We start from the raw sequence: 17,386 nt of genomic DNA, 5'->3' as shown, positions 1-17,386 counted from the left end.
TGGACACAGGGGCTTGGAGCAACCTGCTCTGGTGGAAGGTGTCCCTGCCCGTGGCAGGGGCTTGGAACTGGATGAGCTTAAAGTCCTTTCCAACACAAACCTATGTATGATTCTATGATACCAGAAATGGGGATGAAAGGGTTGCACTTCAATAAAATCTGAAGAGAAAATGTATTTTGTCCCTGTTTTATTCAATCAAACTCCCAGAAAGTCATAAAAAGGAATGCTACCGACATGCAAGTATGAGAAAACAGGACTGAGAGGATCTTACTGTACACACAAAGTCAAACCCAATGTTTTAACCACTCTCTCATGACAAAACCTACAGATCTGAGGAAGCTCTTGAGACAAAACAAGACGATTTTCTGGGTCATTCATCACCGTAACATTTATAAGCAAAAGCCCAACAGTAGATTTTTTCCTTATAAGCACTACAGGTGCCAAGAACAACAGAACCAGATTTCATTTGGAAGTGACAGCAATTTTTCTTCCCTTGCAAGTGCATTACATTTAATCTTGATCTTGGAAATAGAAGAAGGTGGTTCTTCCCCTGGTCTGTTACAGACGTTGGAATTCCACAGGATTTGAAATGAGGACGAAAACAGAACAAAACCTGAAAATTGCTTTGGCAAATAGCTTCTAGATGATTCTATAAGAAAATATCAGAATACAAAGTCCCATTTATAACTGAGAGGAACAATAGCTAAGGAATATTTTCCTGTTTCTGGAAGGTCTAACAACAAAGGAACAAGGCTTGTTTGTGTCTTCCTTACCTACTTAAGAACATTACCTTCTATTTTATTTAAGCATATCAGCACATTATTGCCAGTGCTTCCATTTCCAACACATGCAGCAAAGCAGCTCTGGAAAGCCTCAGCTTCTAGTCCCTCTTTTATGATCTCCTTAAAAGCCACCAGGAGTTTGTTTTCCAGATCCTAAATTCTGATGCTACATCAGCAGAGTATTTCCAAGCGGTCTGAGCAACTGCTGTGGTAGGTAAAGCGTGTCAGCCCTCAAAGCCTCACGTTTCCTGGTGATTGTAGCCTCTTCTATAACACTAAGTATTTCCAGAAGCTTTTTCATCTAATAACTACAAATCCCAGCTGCTTCCTGCAGAGTCTCACATGTTTTGCTACCTAAATTCACCTATAATTCAATCTGTAGAAAAAGAAGGATTTAGCCAAACTGTAAAGTGGTTCAAAGCCAAGAAGAAAGATGACTTTGCATGACTGCACTGTGAGAAGCAACCAGCGAGTCAGGCTGCCTGTCAAGACTTACTCTCAGCTATTTCATTCCACCATCGCACCAACACTCTTCTTTCACATGCCCAAGTCATGCAGCAGTTGCATGGAAGGCGCAGGGTCAAATTTAGGCAGTTGCATTCCCACAAGAAGCAGTCTGTCTGTATGCACAACCCACACATGGAAACACTCTCAGCGCTCCAGGGTCTATGAAAGAAACAGAGCCCAGTGCTTGCTTCATGCAAGTCACACAGAGGGCACTCAGCTCAAATACAAGTTTAACCCCCCCACATCTTTAACAGTCAGGTTTCTTTGCCCATCCCCATTCTGATCTCCTTATCTGCTGTAGTGAAGTGGTAAAGCATGTGGCTCAGGGGAGAGGAGAGCTGGGCCACCTCCCCTGAGCGATGGGTGCGGTGCTGGGGAAACCCCAGCACCATGGAAATTTGGTAACTGCAGATGCTCACCTGCAGCTGCTTGGTTTTTATTGAACCAGGTTTGCTTCCAGTGTAAAGATTTCATTATGATCAGTTGAATACACTTCGTATGATGAACAGACTCTCCCACTTGATCATATCATTATTGAAGACAAAATAGTAAAGTTAATCACACAAACCTCCACCCTTCTCTTTCTGACAAAACGTCCACGTTATCACTGCTGGATCATAGAATAGTAAGGGTTGGGAAGGACCTTAAGATCATCCAGTTCCAAACCCCTGCCATGGGCAGGGACACCGTGCACTAGACCATGTTGCCCAAGGCTCTGTCCAGCCTGGCCTTGAACGCTGCCAGGGATGGAGCATTCACAGCTTCTTGGGCAACCCATTCCAGTGCCTCACCACCCTCACTGTAAAGAACTTCCTCCTTATTTTCAACCTGAACTTCCCCTGTTTCAGTTTGAACCCATCACCCCTTGTCCTATCGCTACAGTCCCTGATGACGAGTCCCTGTCCAGCATCCTTGTAGCCCCCTTTGGACACTGGAAGCTGCTCTGAGGTCTCCACGCAGCTTCTCTTCTCCAGGCTGAACCAGCCCCAACTTCCTCAGCCTGTCTTCATACGAGAGGTGCTCCAGCCCTTGATTATCTTCATGGCCCTTAAACTTAAACAGGGGAGATTTAGGTTGGATCTAAGGCAGAAGTTCTTCCCTGTGAGGGTGCTGAGGCGCTGGCACAGGGTGCCCAGAGAAGCTGTGGCTGCCCCATCCCTGGCAGTGTTCAAGGCCAGGTTGGACACAGGGGCTTGGAGCAATCTGCTCTAGTGGAAGGTGTCCCTGCCCGTGGCAGGGGCTTGGAACTGGCTGAGCTTTAAGCTCCCTTCCAACACAAACCAGTCTGGAATTCTATCATTAACTGTGCCAACTGTACCAGAGCCCAACCTTTTATGAGGTGAAACCCACAGCATCTTGAAAACTCTTTCAGGCTTAGAGCTGGAAGCAGACCTTGCCTCTTGGGGTCACAAATCCCTATGGAGTTCTTGGGATGCTGCTTGAGCAACTGCACTGTTCTGGCTGGTTGACAGACCACATCCTTTGAAGGTTTATCATGCATTACTGTTTTTAGCAAAGGGTGAGGACTCTTACAGGACTGCCCAGCAAGATGATATCAAACCACCACTTCCAGCTCTCACTGTGTAACCCCTTTAAGGTGGGACTGAGACGAAGCAATATCAGCCTATGGAGTAAGTAGCTTTTCTGAGAGCTTTGCCTAAGCAGCTTTCCCAGAGAGCAAACTGGTAGCTGTGTGCTGTGCCAACTCTCTTCCAGATCAGATAAAGGACCAACTTGCTGGCAAACAAATCATTTATAGGCAGCTTATTGGACTGCTAAGTGGAAGAGATCTCATTGCTAAGTGAGGAAGGGAGAGCAAAGACTGGACTCTCTTCACCCACCACCTACTATGAGTTGTTCCTTGTTTGTGGCTGTTTCTTTAACACACAGAATGAGAAAGGACATAGTGGTTCCTATGCCAAATGCTTTCAGGTTCATGGACCAAAGAAACCCTCCTTGTAGAGCATCCAGTTTTGTGTTGTTAGTGCAAGGAAGCAAAAAGGGACTTTACAGCAAACAATTTGCCATAGAGCAGATGGATCTCCAGGATTCCTGCCTCCCTCCCTGTTTAGAGACAAAATAAATACTTTTAGAAAGGCAGATGAGATGCTCTTACTAGTTGTCATCCCCTCAGAATCAGAGTAGAATGAGTTTTCTGCAAGCTTTATGACTTCGACTTCCTTAGGAGAAATTAATGCTTAAAGCGAAACTATGTAGTAGTCCCTATCAGCCTCCAGAAATGCACTGTTCGTGTATGAACAGTGGCTATAAATGCCAAACAGATAATGAAAACCTCTGCCGAGAAGCACAAATCTCGATATTCATATAATGCTACCTGCAATAAAATAACTCAATCAGCATTTTAAAACTTGGTGCTTATTCTGATCACATATCAAATCAAAGAGCCAAAAAATTAGGGTCTTAGTTTGCAAAAGCATTAGCAGGACCCTTGCGATCATGAGCTGACCCTCTGTTTCTGTAGCTCTGAAGATCAGACTGTTTTTGTTTAGACATTTAAATGCTGGAGTGAAAGCCTAAATGGATTTGTCCTAGTTGGGAGGCTTTGGGCACAGCTATGCTTGAGCAACACAGACCTTGTTTTAATGTAACAGGAAACAAACACCAATCCCCTCTCCTGCTGTGGCCTTTTGTTTCACAGCAGTTAAAAGCTTGCTCGCTGGACTGGTAGTTTCTCTTCTGTATCAAGCTCTGTTTCCAGAGCAGTCCACTCTGGGATGGATTTACAGCAACTTATCCTGTTCAACACTGTATTTTAGTAGAACAATGATAGTTGTGAGCCCTGCATCTTCACAAGAGCTTCCTTAGCGTGCCAAAGGTAGGCTGAGGGAGTAAAATAGGGAAAAGCTCTTATGTGAGCAACCTGCAAGGCTTTGTGAAGACACTGCTTTGCAACATCAGAGGAAGTTCGCTCTCATTGATAAGGTGTCAGTTGGTAAACCATCTCACCACTAAAAAACTCCAAGAGTGAAAGGGAAATCCCCAGGGGTAAAGCAGAGCTGAAGCAAATGCCAATTATAAAAGGAGCTTCCTCACATGCAGAGCCAATCAGGTCATCAGAACGCTGCAAAGGAAACTTGAATTTAAAAATACATTATCTGGTTTGCAACACTGCAGCCAAGGGGCAACCACATTTTATTTATATGTACATACAAATAACTTTAAATAGAACCAGGTGGTTATTTTTCTCAACAATACGCAAGATTTTAGCCCCCATAACTCTCTTCAAGGTGCAGTTCCCACCTGTACTACGGCTCTGTGGAGAGCTGCCCAAAACCAGTTGGAGATGTCCATTTGCTTATAAACCACAGTGGGTTTTCATCTGACTCAAGAATTCACTATTTCCACCCGACTCCATATCTCAAGCTGCTTGAGGGGTTTGTGTGAGAGGTTTAAAAGTGACTTTATCACAGATCAACACTGGGGAATTTCTAGAAGATCTGCAAGCTGCAACATGATTTACCAGCCCTGAATCTGTTTGCCTTCCTCTCACCATCTGACACACTTTCAGATGGTATTTAATGGTGCAGGAATCACTCATTGCTGTTCACTAGGATTTAACTATTGGTTTAAGGCTGTAGCTAAAACACTGAAAGGAAGCTTTCCTTTACATAAAGCCAATCTCAGCGTTCACAGAAGTTAGCACAATTTTGGTAGCACTTCTTGGGTGAGAGACTGAAATAAAGGTTCAACTGAGTTTTAGCTAACCAAGCTGGCTGTGCTGTTTGGAGACTTGCCACTGTCACTGTACCTGCAGAAATGAGCTGAAGTACTGGAAAGGGAAGGGAAACAAAGAAGCTATTTGGCAACTGTAATATGACTCAGACAAACTTTAATGATAAACTCTAGATTTCTTGTGCCTCATGGGATTAGATGAACTACAGCAATGTCAGTAATCAAACTGCCTCCAGAATCATACAACCAACTACCTCTGGTTTTATCTCATGACTATCAATCACTAATTGAGCTACCTACCCTAATTTTGCCTTTCCACCTCCTAACATACACAGGGAAAGAGAATCATTGCAGGTGTAGTCCGCAAGGGCTTGTGACAAAACCTTACTTGTGGGAATGAAGAATCCTTTGTCTAGAGGAACATAAATGACATTTTATACTATATATTCTATAAAAAGCACACTAAATCCAATGATCCCTTTCTCACAGGCTGAGAAGAGAGAGGCAGTATCTTTTACATCACAGCATCAGTCTGTAGTAAGGTTTGAAAGGTATGATGTTACGATCATAATAAGTGTGCTTATGTGCACAGCAAACAAGCATCTATTCATTCCATTTGTTTCCCCTCCTAGTCAAGGTTAAAACAGTTAAGTCTTGATTCTGTGATAACAGGGAGCATAACACAGACTGGTTTGTGTTGGAAGGGACCTTAAAGCTCATCCAGATCCAAGCCCCTGCCACGGGCAGGGACACCTTCCACTAGAGCAGGTTGCTCCAAGCCCCTGTGTCCAACCTGGCCTTGAACACTGCCAGGGATGGGGCAGCCACAGCTTCTCTGGGCACCCTGTGCCAGCGCCTCAGCACCCTCACAGGGAAGAGCTTCTGCCCAAGAGCTCATCCCAATCTCCTCTCTGGCAGGTTAAATAATACTTAAACAAATAACAATACTGCTTTCTTTGCTGACTGAAGCAGAAACTTGACCAACACAGCCTAACCATGTACAAAGACTTGGATGGAGACTTAAAAGTACTAGGAAACTGTTGAGGATGGACATTAGATATTGTCAGACATTTACTTGGATCCAGGCTCAAAACGTTCAGTGGTCACTGGATTATCAACTTGTCTTAGACCCAGGCAAAAAAAAAAATCAAGTATTGAAAGCAGTTTTCCCTGAGTAGCAGAACAACATTTGTGATGTAGCTGAGTGGGTTGGCTTGATGCCCTGATAAAGACTACTGGAAACATATGAACCACACAAAAAGAAGCTTGAAATGACACAGTTTAGGTATCCAAGGAAGGTATTGGCTAAAGCAGGCTCGATTCAGGCATCTGAGCCATTCTCACAATTCCAGTAAGAGCTCCTTTGGACTGTGGCACACAAACTTAAACCCAAACAACAACAAAATCAGAGCCTTAGTTTATATTCCTCTTTTCACCGAGCCTTGCAAAATGGAGGTGGGAGTGTTTTAGTGCAGTCTTTACTAGGAATGCTGAAAATTAGTTTCCTCAGTCAGCCAACATAAATTACTCAGCCCTAAACTGAAAAGAAGCAATTCAAAAAAGCAGCTAAATATGTTAATAAGCACTTTCTGCATGAAGACAGCTCCAGTTTGAATGTCACCCTTATTTTCTAGTCAACTTTTCAACCATGCCTGACTGATCCTGATAAGCCAGCTAGCTACGCTGCTAACGCCCAGGTCAAACCCCTAGGCAACCAACAGGATAACATCTTTGTGCTGTGCTACAGCTTCTTTAGGGCAGGTTGGCCAAGCTCAACTGCAATTTGCTTAGCAATTCACCTGCCCTGCTGGCTATCACTCTGGAAGGAACTGAAATTGTGTTCATGAGCCTCTTCTAAAGGAAGCGACACTTAATGCATCCAGCCAGCGTGCCCTTCTAATCCCCCGAAGTATTGGAGGCATTTGGTTCATTTCAACCAACTCTTCAGGGTTTCAGGGATATCAAATTCACAAATCTTGGAAAAAAATTAATGAAAAATAATAATCTGGGAATTGGGTGGCAACAAAACACTTAAAAACACTTAAAAACACTTAAAAGAATACATTACAGGAGGGAAATTTGCTGAGTTACCTGTTATGCCAAGCTTCATGGCAAGCAGGATGTGCTTTAGAGGCAGTCAGAGCTCATCTTGTCTCTTTCCAAGCTGGAAGTATGAGGAGGAAAAAGTGGAAATACTAAAGAGAAAAGCAGAGTGGTCTCAGGAACCACAAGGATAAAGCTGGTGCTATTGGAGAGTGTGGACACAGATCCAGAGGATCCAAGTCTGATAGTTCTGCTGCTATTAACACCTTGCTAAACAGAGGAGTGGCTCAGACTAGCTGAGATCACTTATTTAACCTCAGGGTTCACGCTCTGACCACCACCAGGTACTTCTAAATTTGCACATCTTTCTCAGAAGGGCAGCTGTGGAATAACTGGTCCCCTGCCAGTTTGTTCAAGGTGCTTTACAAGTCAAAACACCTCAGACCATGCTATATACCCTGATGTTGTAATCCTGATCCATTCTCCTCATCCATTTCAGTATTATTCATCAGCTTTCCATTGACGAAAAGGTAATTAGAGAGTTGAGAAGATAAAGGATTTGGAGGGGGATAACCCTAGAGGTAAGTGTACATTCTACAGAAGATCTCCTGGATACAATCCGTGTGTGTAATGCACAGAAGTTTTGTTTTAAATGGGTTTATCCTGTCTTCATGTCCCCAACAAAGGAAAGGAAAAGATGTCTTTTCCTCTTATAAACTGTGATCAGCAACACCTCCATTTACACCATTTACACAACCTGAGCTTAGGACAAATTTAAGTACATCTGATCACTAGAAACCAGACACACAAATATCCATGCACATTTAAGCATCCCAAACATTCACACTGAAAGCTGGGGCTACACTCCCCTGGGATGGCAGTTACTCAGCATGAGGTTGTGCAGACCACCTTGGTCTTTGCCCCCAGAAGCACACTGCAAAGCTACCACACAACTTGTTCAAGCAGCAGAAAGCATGAAGCTCGTTCCTGGTTCTTAGCCAGTAGCACTGATGGCCAGAATACACAAAGCAGCTCTGAAATAAGCTTGCCTCCCTCATGGATAAGAGGCATTCCACAAAAGCATTGCACAGTACTTGTTTTTCTGGGTCACTCCTGCTAACACACACCTTTGTATGCATAGTTTAGACACTTTTAATTGTGAAGCATATGTAAATGTGTGTGATTTGAATCAAATCACAGAATATCACAAACAGTTGCAAAATCAGTTGCTGAAGTCTTTCACTTTCTGCCCTAATGGTTACAGCTGCCAGGCCAGCAGCTCAAATGAGCATTAATCATAGAATCAACCAGGTTGGAAAAGACCTTTAAGATCATCAAGCCCAACCATTACCCCAGGACTGCCAAGACCACCACTAAACCACATCAGAACATGGCCCAGTGAAGTTGTGACATCTCCTTTCTGAAGGGACACTTGAAGTTGGGCTGGTCAAGATCCTGAGCAACCTGCTCAATTGGACATGGTTTGAGCAGGAGGAGAAACCCAATGGTTTCTAGAGGTCCCTTCCAACCTCTTATTCTATAACCAAACTTCTCCTGTCAGACCCCAAGCAAGCAACCCCCTCAATTTCTCCTGTGACTTGCTACACCTCCTTCCTTCATATACCTGCACTTAAACATCTCCCAGATGTACTAACAGCCAATTTTTATCAGCTGTGCTTGTCAACAGAACAAGGTGACCAAAGAATCCGTCACACAGCAGTAGCAGAGCCACTATGAGGAAACTGGGTTTTGTTTTGCCCTGGACTCAGCTGTGGGTGGGTGCTTGCTGCTACATGTGAGTATTGATGTTTGGAGCAGTTTTCACTTCTGCCAAGCACTTGGGGGAACAAAGCTGGGATTACAGTTGAAATAACTGAGTATTACTATAATTGGAACAAAATGGATAAAAGAAAGCCAACCCCAAATAAAAGATGTATGCAACAGTAATGAAAAGCAAACGGAGTTCTGCTGATCACAGGACTTCTATAGAAGCAAACTCAAAGACAAACCTGGTTCAAAGTTTCCATCTATAAATACACCCAATCCCACCTGTCGTTCCTCCTCAAGGCGTATTCTCTCCTCTTCTTTCCGCCTTTCCTCCTCTCTTTTTGACTCAAGCTTTTTCCGCTCTTCTCGCTCGGCTTCTTCAGCCTAAAACATAAAACACATCATGCAAGCTTTTACTCTTCCTTTACTCATCATAGTGTGATACCATGGGGAGGTTTTTCTTATTATCTTCCTAAATGCATGTTCAGAAAGAAACAGTAAAGGAGTAATAACAAGAAGTCATTATGGTGTGATTTAACATCCCCCCACGGCTCTTCTGCACACTTGATGTGGTAAATAGAGAAATTACCCTTCTCACTTGCAGTAGCTGTATTTCAATAAGAGTTTAAGCTTCTAACTTGCATATGAGCTTATTACTATAGTGAAATTAGGTAATATTGTGTCATGGCATTCCATGTCTCCTCACTGAAAATTTAGTTAGAATGAACCATAAGGAGAGGGGGGAGAAAAAACAAAGAGGGGGATATAAACTCTGTAACACCAAGTACATCCAAATTTATCATTAACCTGGGCAGAATCCCTGAAAGGAAAAGCTGTACTGGTTTATTTAAATCAATTTACTATTTGTTTTAAACCAAACTTAGCAAAGAGATTGTTGCAAAATGAGGGGAAAATATAAAGGGTGTTTAGTGTCTTGTTTAGAGAGGTTTTCAAGTTGTTTTTCAGTATATTTCAGTTTGAAAATGTATTAAAAGAACAAGCAGAAAACATTCAAATGGAGGATTCGTGGCTTTGAATGCTTCAGAGAAAAAGACCTGAGGAATTTCTCTGTCTACATGGGAAAAGAAAAAGCAGCATGTTTTAAAGTGAAGCAAGAGATTCCTCACTCCACCATCTGATGCTTATCTAACTCCAGCTTTGCTCAAAGTTTCCACAACAAGAGAGGTTCGTTAAACAGAATGAATATGGAAAGTAATGACAAAATGGTTAAAGCATAGAGTGAGAAAAGGATTGTAATGGAAGTATATATAGAACATAATAATCATGTTTATTACTCACTGTCCTGTCTACAGGGTATACCACTATATTGCAAAGCAGAAACGTGATTTAAACCTCAGGTGATGCTAAAATTCTCAAGATGGGATTTCTACATTTCTACTACACCTTAAAAATGTCATTAGTTTCATAAACTTTGTCTTTTTAGAAGGTGTAAGTCCACCCTGCACCCCAGCCTCTGATTATGCAAAAGCTGTTCGAGTTGTATCTACTTCTTGCAACCCCAAGTTACAGAACAACACAGGGTTTGCAAAAAATACATAGAACCACCAAAAGGAATTAATGCATGAGCTGCTGCCATCCATGAGCGTGGTTCAGAAAGTGAGTTTCAAAAAGCCTCTTGTTTCTCTGGAATTACCAGCAAAATGCTGGCCAAAACAGGGAAATTTCAACAGTATTTAAGCACTTTTATACACAGATTTAAGAAAGAACAACTGAAAAGCGAGTGTGTTCACTCTGCATGCTTGGTCTCTGGCTTAAGAGCCAGATTTCAACCGAAATCTGTCTGCATCATAGACTTTGGTGGGTTATAGGGTCTGCTTTTCATCTCCCCCAGTCCATAAGCACAATAAACACAGATAAACCCATGCAAAGTTTCTGCACTGTGAGAGCACATGAAACTCTACTCAGCACTGCCCACGGTTTTGGTCACAGACCCAGGGTTTCAACAGTGCTCTGTGGGCTTGAGTGTGTTTTTAAGGGGAGACAGTGGTGACATTAAGCTGTAAACCAGTGGAAACATCCACTGAATATATACAGTGTTTTTTATATATACATATATATGTACACACACACACGTGTATACATATATAAAAATAAAGAGCATTTTAGAGTTTAACTCCTCTCTCCTCCCCACAAGAATGCCAAAGAACCTGACAGAAAGAAAATGAGACATCATTTTCCATGGATCTCTTGGGATTTTTTATTGTCATATTTTGGAGTATGACAATAAAAAGCTGAATTTTAGACTTTAAACTTTAAGCCAAAAACACAACTGCAGTGATGACACTGCCTTTGCCTTTCTGAGGCGTCTGTCACCACCAGTTCTTTGCTGAGTGCTGCTATTCGGGCTCTGCTCTGGGCTCTATACGTGGCAGGAAATGCTTACCTCTCTCTGTGCTTTTCTGGCTTGTTTCTCTTCTAATTTCCTCTGCTTCTTTGCTCCAATTTTCCCAGACACCTGAAATTCTGGCACCTCCTCAGCATCATCTTCCTCTGCAATAGGTACAAATGACAAATGTGAAATGAGTTGGGGAGAATCCCTTTGAGAAACTCCACTGCTTCCGAGGAAAGCAGCAGCAGCAGCAGATGAAAAGGAGACACACGTACACTTCAGACAAGACCTATTAGATGGAAAAAGGCAAAGAAAAATCACCAGAGACTGCCAAAGCCACAGAGTAGAAGTAACAAGGCAAACACAAGCTCAAGTCAGAAGTAAAACCTGACCTGATCTTTCAAAGGAAGATTTTCCATAAACATTTCCTGCTCTCCACAATTAAATGATGCACTTTTTCATACATAAAATGTGCTAATGCTTGTCATTATCTAGCAGCTTAACACTCATGCACAGAAACTTTCGTCCTAGTTACCTTTAAGATTTGCACGTCAGATATCCATTAAAAAAGTGGGATTTGGGGTTATGCCAAATTAACCACTGGTTAAAATATGCACTAAAGGAGAAGGGGGGGAAATAAATCCCTGCAATGCAAATCTTGGGAATGACAGCAACGAAACTACACCTAAATAGCTCCCTGTTGTACAACTGGTTGGTTGTAAAGCTTATTTCTGCAACTGTGAAATACTAAAATGTCATGCTCAAACAGTGTGCAAATGCCTCATTTTCTGCTCACCCAGGGGCTAAGGAACACTAAAGAGCTTTTAAGGACTCTCATTCCTCCCTGCCCAATGTCTCAGGAACATTTGGCCACTTTATTTGCTAATCTAAATTAGTCCTTGATCCTACAACGTAAGTACTGTGGATTGACCTCAGTGTTCAAAGAGAAATCATTAGCTCACTTCATGGAACACTGCACAAGATAGAGAGATTCAGGTGTCTGAACCAGATGGCAGAATCAAAATGAAAGATCTTTATCACATGGATCCCTTTTGGGGTAATTTATACTTTGAGCATCCACGGGGCTGTTAGACTTGATGCCAACTTCAGATCCACACACTCAAACTCCACTGGGTAATCTGAACAATGGCACTGCCAGCTCCTGCTGCTTTCCTGAAATGCAGAGTTGATTTCATAGAATCCCAGACTGGTTTGGGTTGGAAAGGAGCTTAAAGCTCCTCCAGTTCCAACCCCCTGCCACGGGCAGGGACACCTTCCACTAGAGCAGGTTGCTCCAAGCCCCATCCAAACAAATCTATGATTCTGACTGCTGGTCAGCAATAAAACACTTTGAGGGAGGACTGAAGCGCTGCATCATTAAAGCCATTCCCCTTGGCCTGTCCCTACAGGCCCTTGTCCAAAGCCCCTCTCCAGGTTTCATGGAGCCCCTTTAGGCACTGGAGCTGCTCTAAGGTGTCCCCTTCAGGAGCCTTCTCTTCTCCAGGCTGCCCCAGCCCAGCTCTCTCAGCCTGGCTCCAGAGCAGAGCTGCTCCAGCCCTCGCAGCAGCTCCGGGGCCTCCTCTGGCCTCGCTCCAGCAGCTCCACGTCCCTCTTGTGCTGTTGCCCCAGAGCTGGATCAGGACTGCAGGGGGGGCTCCCCAGAGCACAGCAGAGGGGCAGGATCCCCTCCCTGAGCTGCTGCTCACGCTCTGGGGGTGCAGCCCAGCTGCATCGAAAGGAGTGTGCATTCAAGGGGAAGAGTGTGCAGGAGAACTTCTTCCACAGTTAAGTTTTAGCCCTCAGCATTGTGTGTGTGGGGGAAAAATCAAACAATTCCCCACTCTCAGCCCCTCTGAACCATTGGTTTATAAGGCCAGGCTAACAAGAAGAAAAAGCCCTTACTATTTGACATGCAGTTTCATGAGAGCCCTTGGCCGTTGTACCCGGAGCTGACTGTACTGTGGCAGTCACCAAAACTGGTTTGGTAGGTCTGGTGCTAGGATGTTTTCCATAGGAAGCCTTCTCCAGAGCACCCAATCCCCTCTTTTGGAAACCTAACAAGCTGCTATTAAAGGAGTATACGGATGAATGAGACTCCCCCTTCTTTAATATGTAGAAGTAGGTTTGAAACACTCTTGTTTTACTAATTCCAATACATGCTATGGTACTATGGTTAAGCCACTGAGACACATCATCAGAAACAAATGCAATTGAGAGCTGTGTAGGTGGCTCTCAAATAGCTGAGTTGTTTTCAGGCTATGGAAGTTAATATGAGGCAGGCTTGCTGAATTGGGCTTCAGAGAATTGCTGCTATCTGATTACTGAGATGATCAAAAGGGTTCCCCCTTCCTACACCACAGAGAGCAACAGGGGACACTCAGATTTGACACAGTTGCTTCTACAACTTTGCTGAAGCTTAAATTAACCTTATTTACGTTTTAAATACAGGGCCAAAGGGAGTTCCAAACACAACGTGTGAGCAACCCAGCACAAGCAGTTATTACTCCAAAATTAACAGTTCAACACTGGTATTATTCTTTATAAAGTTATTTCTGGAAAACACCATTTATGACACCCTTCAACCTGAGGCTTTTAGAGCTTCTCAGATCTCACCTACATTAAAGAGTACCTGAGCCAGAGGTTAGGCAGAAATCTAGGGAGGCTTTTAAACCCTTTTTCCAGTCCTGGATCAAACATGCCTTTGTTCTGTAGCTTTGCTTTCCTCCTGTTTGAAGCACCTGACGTGATCCCTTAAGCACCACTTCCTCCAAGCTTTCTAGTGCAGGGAGTTACATCCAACAAAGGACAGACAGTGATGCAGATACAGCCCATGATTCAGCAGAGCTTTAAAGGTCAACAATGCATTAAACCTGGGTGCAATTAATGTGTTAAACAAACCTGAACACGCTGACAAGAATGTAAGTACATGGTAAAAGGATTTGCTGAATCAATTGGTTATTACAGCAGAATAGCTCCACCAAAAGCAGAGTGGATGCTGCACACTACCAGCACGGTTGTATTTTGGTTTTATTAAACAAGCTATCACTTCAGCAGCTTTTAAAAACCACTTTTCACATACTCTTAGTTGCCGACACTAGTAACTCTTATGGGGTGTCAGGCCATAGGAACATGCACTCCAGATAAGATCCGAGATGCTCAGTTAGTTGTGCTTGCTCGTTGTGAGAGCACTTTAGCATCACCCCAAGCACTAGGGGAAACCTAACAACATCAGACATCACTGTCTAGTTGAAGCTGAAGATGTATTTTATGTGGGGGATACTGGTGGTTCTCTGTACAGTTTATCTGATGTCTTAAAACGTGGCTGTTCTGGGATGTGTGTAGGGTTGTGGCAGGAAAGGGACAGAAGTTTAGTGCTCCAAACTTGACACAAGCAGTTTTTCAGTAGTGACTTTCCCTAAGAGACACAAAAGTCTTGATTCCCACTTCATGGTACAGTGCTGGTAAAGAACACCAAGCCTTGAGGCACGCAGGACCCTCTTCACCCAAACTGCTTGGATGTGACATAATGGGACTACTTTCAACCCCAGCCACAACCCTACCAACACTTCTGGCCCATCTTTACAGAGTCCAACACTTCCAGAGCCTGCAAAGCATTCCCACCAGCTTCCAGCTCAAAGAGAGAGAAAGCAGAAATAGTCTGACTTACAACAATGCTTTCACATCCCTTCACATGTCCTGCTTTACACAAGCATGGGTTGGCTCAGGTGGCCAGCTGAGAGGTAGCTTCAGGGAATCTGAGCTTTTCCTTAAAGTTTTCAATATATGGAGAAGCAGGACAACAGGAACAGGAAGTGGTCACACAGGTCTTTGAATCTCTTGATATTTACAGACTACTTCTTAAAAACACTTGCCAGTACCTTTATGAAGTGTGCTGGAGCGCTGATGGTCTCTGTAAGGACAGGAATTTACCAGCTACTGCGTACAGATTATGCAAAACCTCCAAATGAAACAACATCATCTGACTACACGATATAGTCATATCATATAATACCATAGGATATATAATAAATATAGAATATATCATATTGTATAACACATTTTTGTTGCCTTTATCATCTGTGTCAAAGGGTCTGTCTTGCTTCCTGTTAAGTTTTTGAAGTGAAGCAAATGGATTCATAGAGTCACAGAGTGGTTTGTGTTGGAAGGGAGCTTAAAGCCCCTCCAGTTCCAACCCCCTGCCACGGGCAGGGACACCTTCCACTAGAGCAGGTTGCTCCAAGCCCCTGTGTCCAACCTGGCCTCGAACACTGCCAGGGATGGGACCTCCACATTCCCATCCATGGCAACGGATGCGAGCTGCACATATGGCTGCTCACAAAAAGTCCTCTGGGCACAACTAACTGCTTTACTTACTATTTATGCAGCAACTAACAAAAGGAGTAAGAGAAGGGGGAGAAGGGGGAAGATGCCAGGCAAAACAAACAGTTCTGCCTTCTGAAGACATATGGATGTTACCATCATTGATTAGACATATGACACCAGCCACTGGAAAGGAATCAGTCCACCCCATGGAAAGATGTGGGCATTCATGAGTAACACAGCCCTGAGGTGGTACAGTCATAACAATCTCTAACTTTTATTTTTCAATGTGGTATTTATCCAGTTTAGGAACCCAATGAGACATCAGCATTAATGTGCAGCCACAAAAATCAGCCTACACTTTGGACAGCAAGAGGACAGCAGAGAAAGGACGTGAGCCCTTTAGAGCAGAAGTCAAAGGACTTGAAGTGTTTTCTCAAATGAAGCCATATGGCATAACTGAGAAACCACACACCTACCTCTTCCACACACCATCTGCACTCGCAATGTCTTAAGGGCAGACATTGTGCATACTTTGACAACACTGAAGTCACTTTCTATATGAATAGTAGCAAGTCAAAATTAACTTTTGAGTCACCAGTTAGGATATTAGTAGTCAAAGTTTAACTGTACTAGAAAGGTTTTTCTACTGATTAAGCATTAAAATGATTTCAACTGCTACACCCATTAATATTGATTACCAGCTGGTTCATGAGAACAGCATGGGACCACATCAGTGCTTCTAAGTTTACACAGTTTCCAGATTGTTCAGCACACCAGAGCATGGGGAGATGCAATGTTCCACGTGAAGCAGAGCATCCGCTTAGAAAACGTGCTTCTTACTTTGAGAACTGCAGCACAAACACATTCTTCTCAAAGTATCCAGTATCCATCACCCAATAAGGATAAAAAGAGAGTTATTTTTATCCTGTTTTTCCACCCCAAACCAGCAGTGCTCGTGCAAGACTTTTTTAGATGCAAGATTTGAATGGTGGACTTAGATGCTCCACAAAGCAACAACGGGCATTTCAACATAGAATCCCAGACTGGTTTGGGTTGGAAGGGACCTTAAGATCATCCAGTTCCAACCCCCTGCCACGGGCAGGGACACCTTCCACTAGAGCAGCTTGCTCCAAGCCCCTGTGTCCAACCTGGCCTTGAACACTGCCAGGGATGGGGCATTTACCTCTTCTCTGGGCACCCTGTGCCAGCACCTCAGCACCCTCACAGAGAAGAGCTTCTTCCTTATATCCAACCTGAACTTCCCCTGTTTCAGTTTGAACCCATCACCCCTTGTCCTATCACTACAGTCCCTGATGAAGAGTCCCTCTCCAGCATCCTTGTAGCCCCCTTCAGACACTGGAAGCTGCCCTGAGGTCTCCACGCAGCTTCTCTTCTCCAGGCTGAACAGCCCCAATGTTCTCAGCCTGTCTCCATATGGGAGGTGCTCCAGCCCCTGATCATCCTCGTGGCCTCCTCTGGACTTGCTCCAACAGCTCCATGTCCTTCTGATGTTGAGGACACCAGAACTGCACACAGTGCTCCCAGTGGGGTCTCACAAAAGCAGAGCAGAGAGGCAGGATCACCTCCTTCAACCTGCTGGTCACGCTGCTTTAGATGCTGCTCAGGATACATGACCAATTATCACATTTTTTAAAACTTCTAAAAACTTCTATTGTTTGTTTTGTGCTTTCTTCCTCACCAGTGATTAACACTTAGAAAGAAAAACATGAGATTCTGATCTTTTTCTTTTCTTTTGCCAAGCCAAAGAGGAGAGGAACTTACAATTTAATTTATGCTGGAATCATTAACTTGCTATTATCATGTTTTTACTTTACAAGCTAAAGCACTCAGTCTGTCAAAAGCTGTTGGCTTTATCATTACTGTGGCAATAAGTAAATTTAACCCAATATTCACTGTACTG

The 17,386-nt window shown here is 43.5% G+C and overlaps 1 protein-coding gene across 1 annotated transcript in view; it reads right to left on the bottom strand.

Moving 5' to 3' along the window:
• Window positions 1-17,386, bottom strand: part of DDRGK1 (DDRGK domain containing 1) — a 42,340-nt gene that overhangs the window by 12,976 nt on the left and 11,978 nt on the right. The window contains exons 3-4 of the mRNA XM_030492230.2: window positions 11,197-11,303; window positions 9,075-9,176 (exon numbers count right to left, since the gene is read on the bottom strand). Coding sequence (XP_030348090.1) covers window positions 9,075-9,176; window positions 11,197-11,303 — 209 coding nt within the window. The remainder of the gene's footprint in view (window positions 1-9,074; window positions 9,177-11,196; window positions 11,304-17,386) is intronic.

The sequence above is a fragment of the Strigops habroptila genome, chromosome 7 (genome assembly GCF_004027225.2).
Source record: "Strigops habroptila isolate Jane chromosome 7, bStrHab1.2.pri, whole genome shotgun sequence".
Taxonomy (NCBI): domain Eukaryota; kingdom Metazoa; phylum Chordata; class Aves; order Psittaciformes; family Psittacidae; genus Strigops; species Strigops habroptila.
The sequence above is the reverse complement of the archived record's forward strand: the minus strand, read 5'-3'. Positions and strand labels throughout refer to the sequence as shown.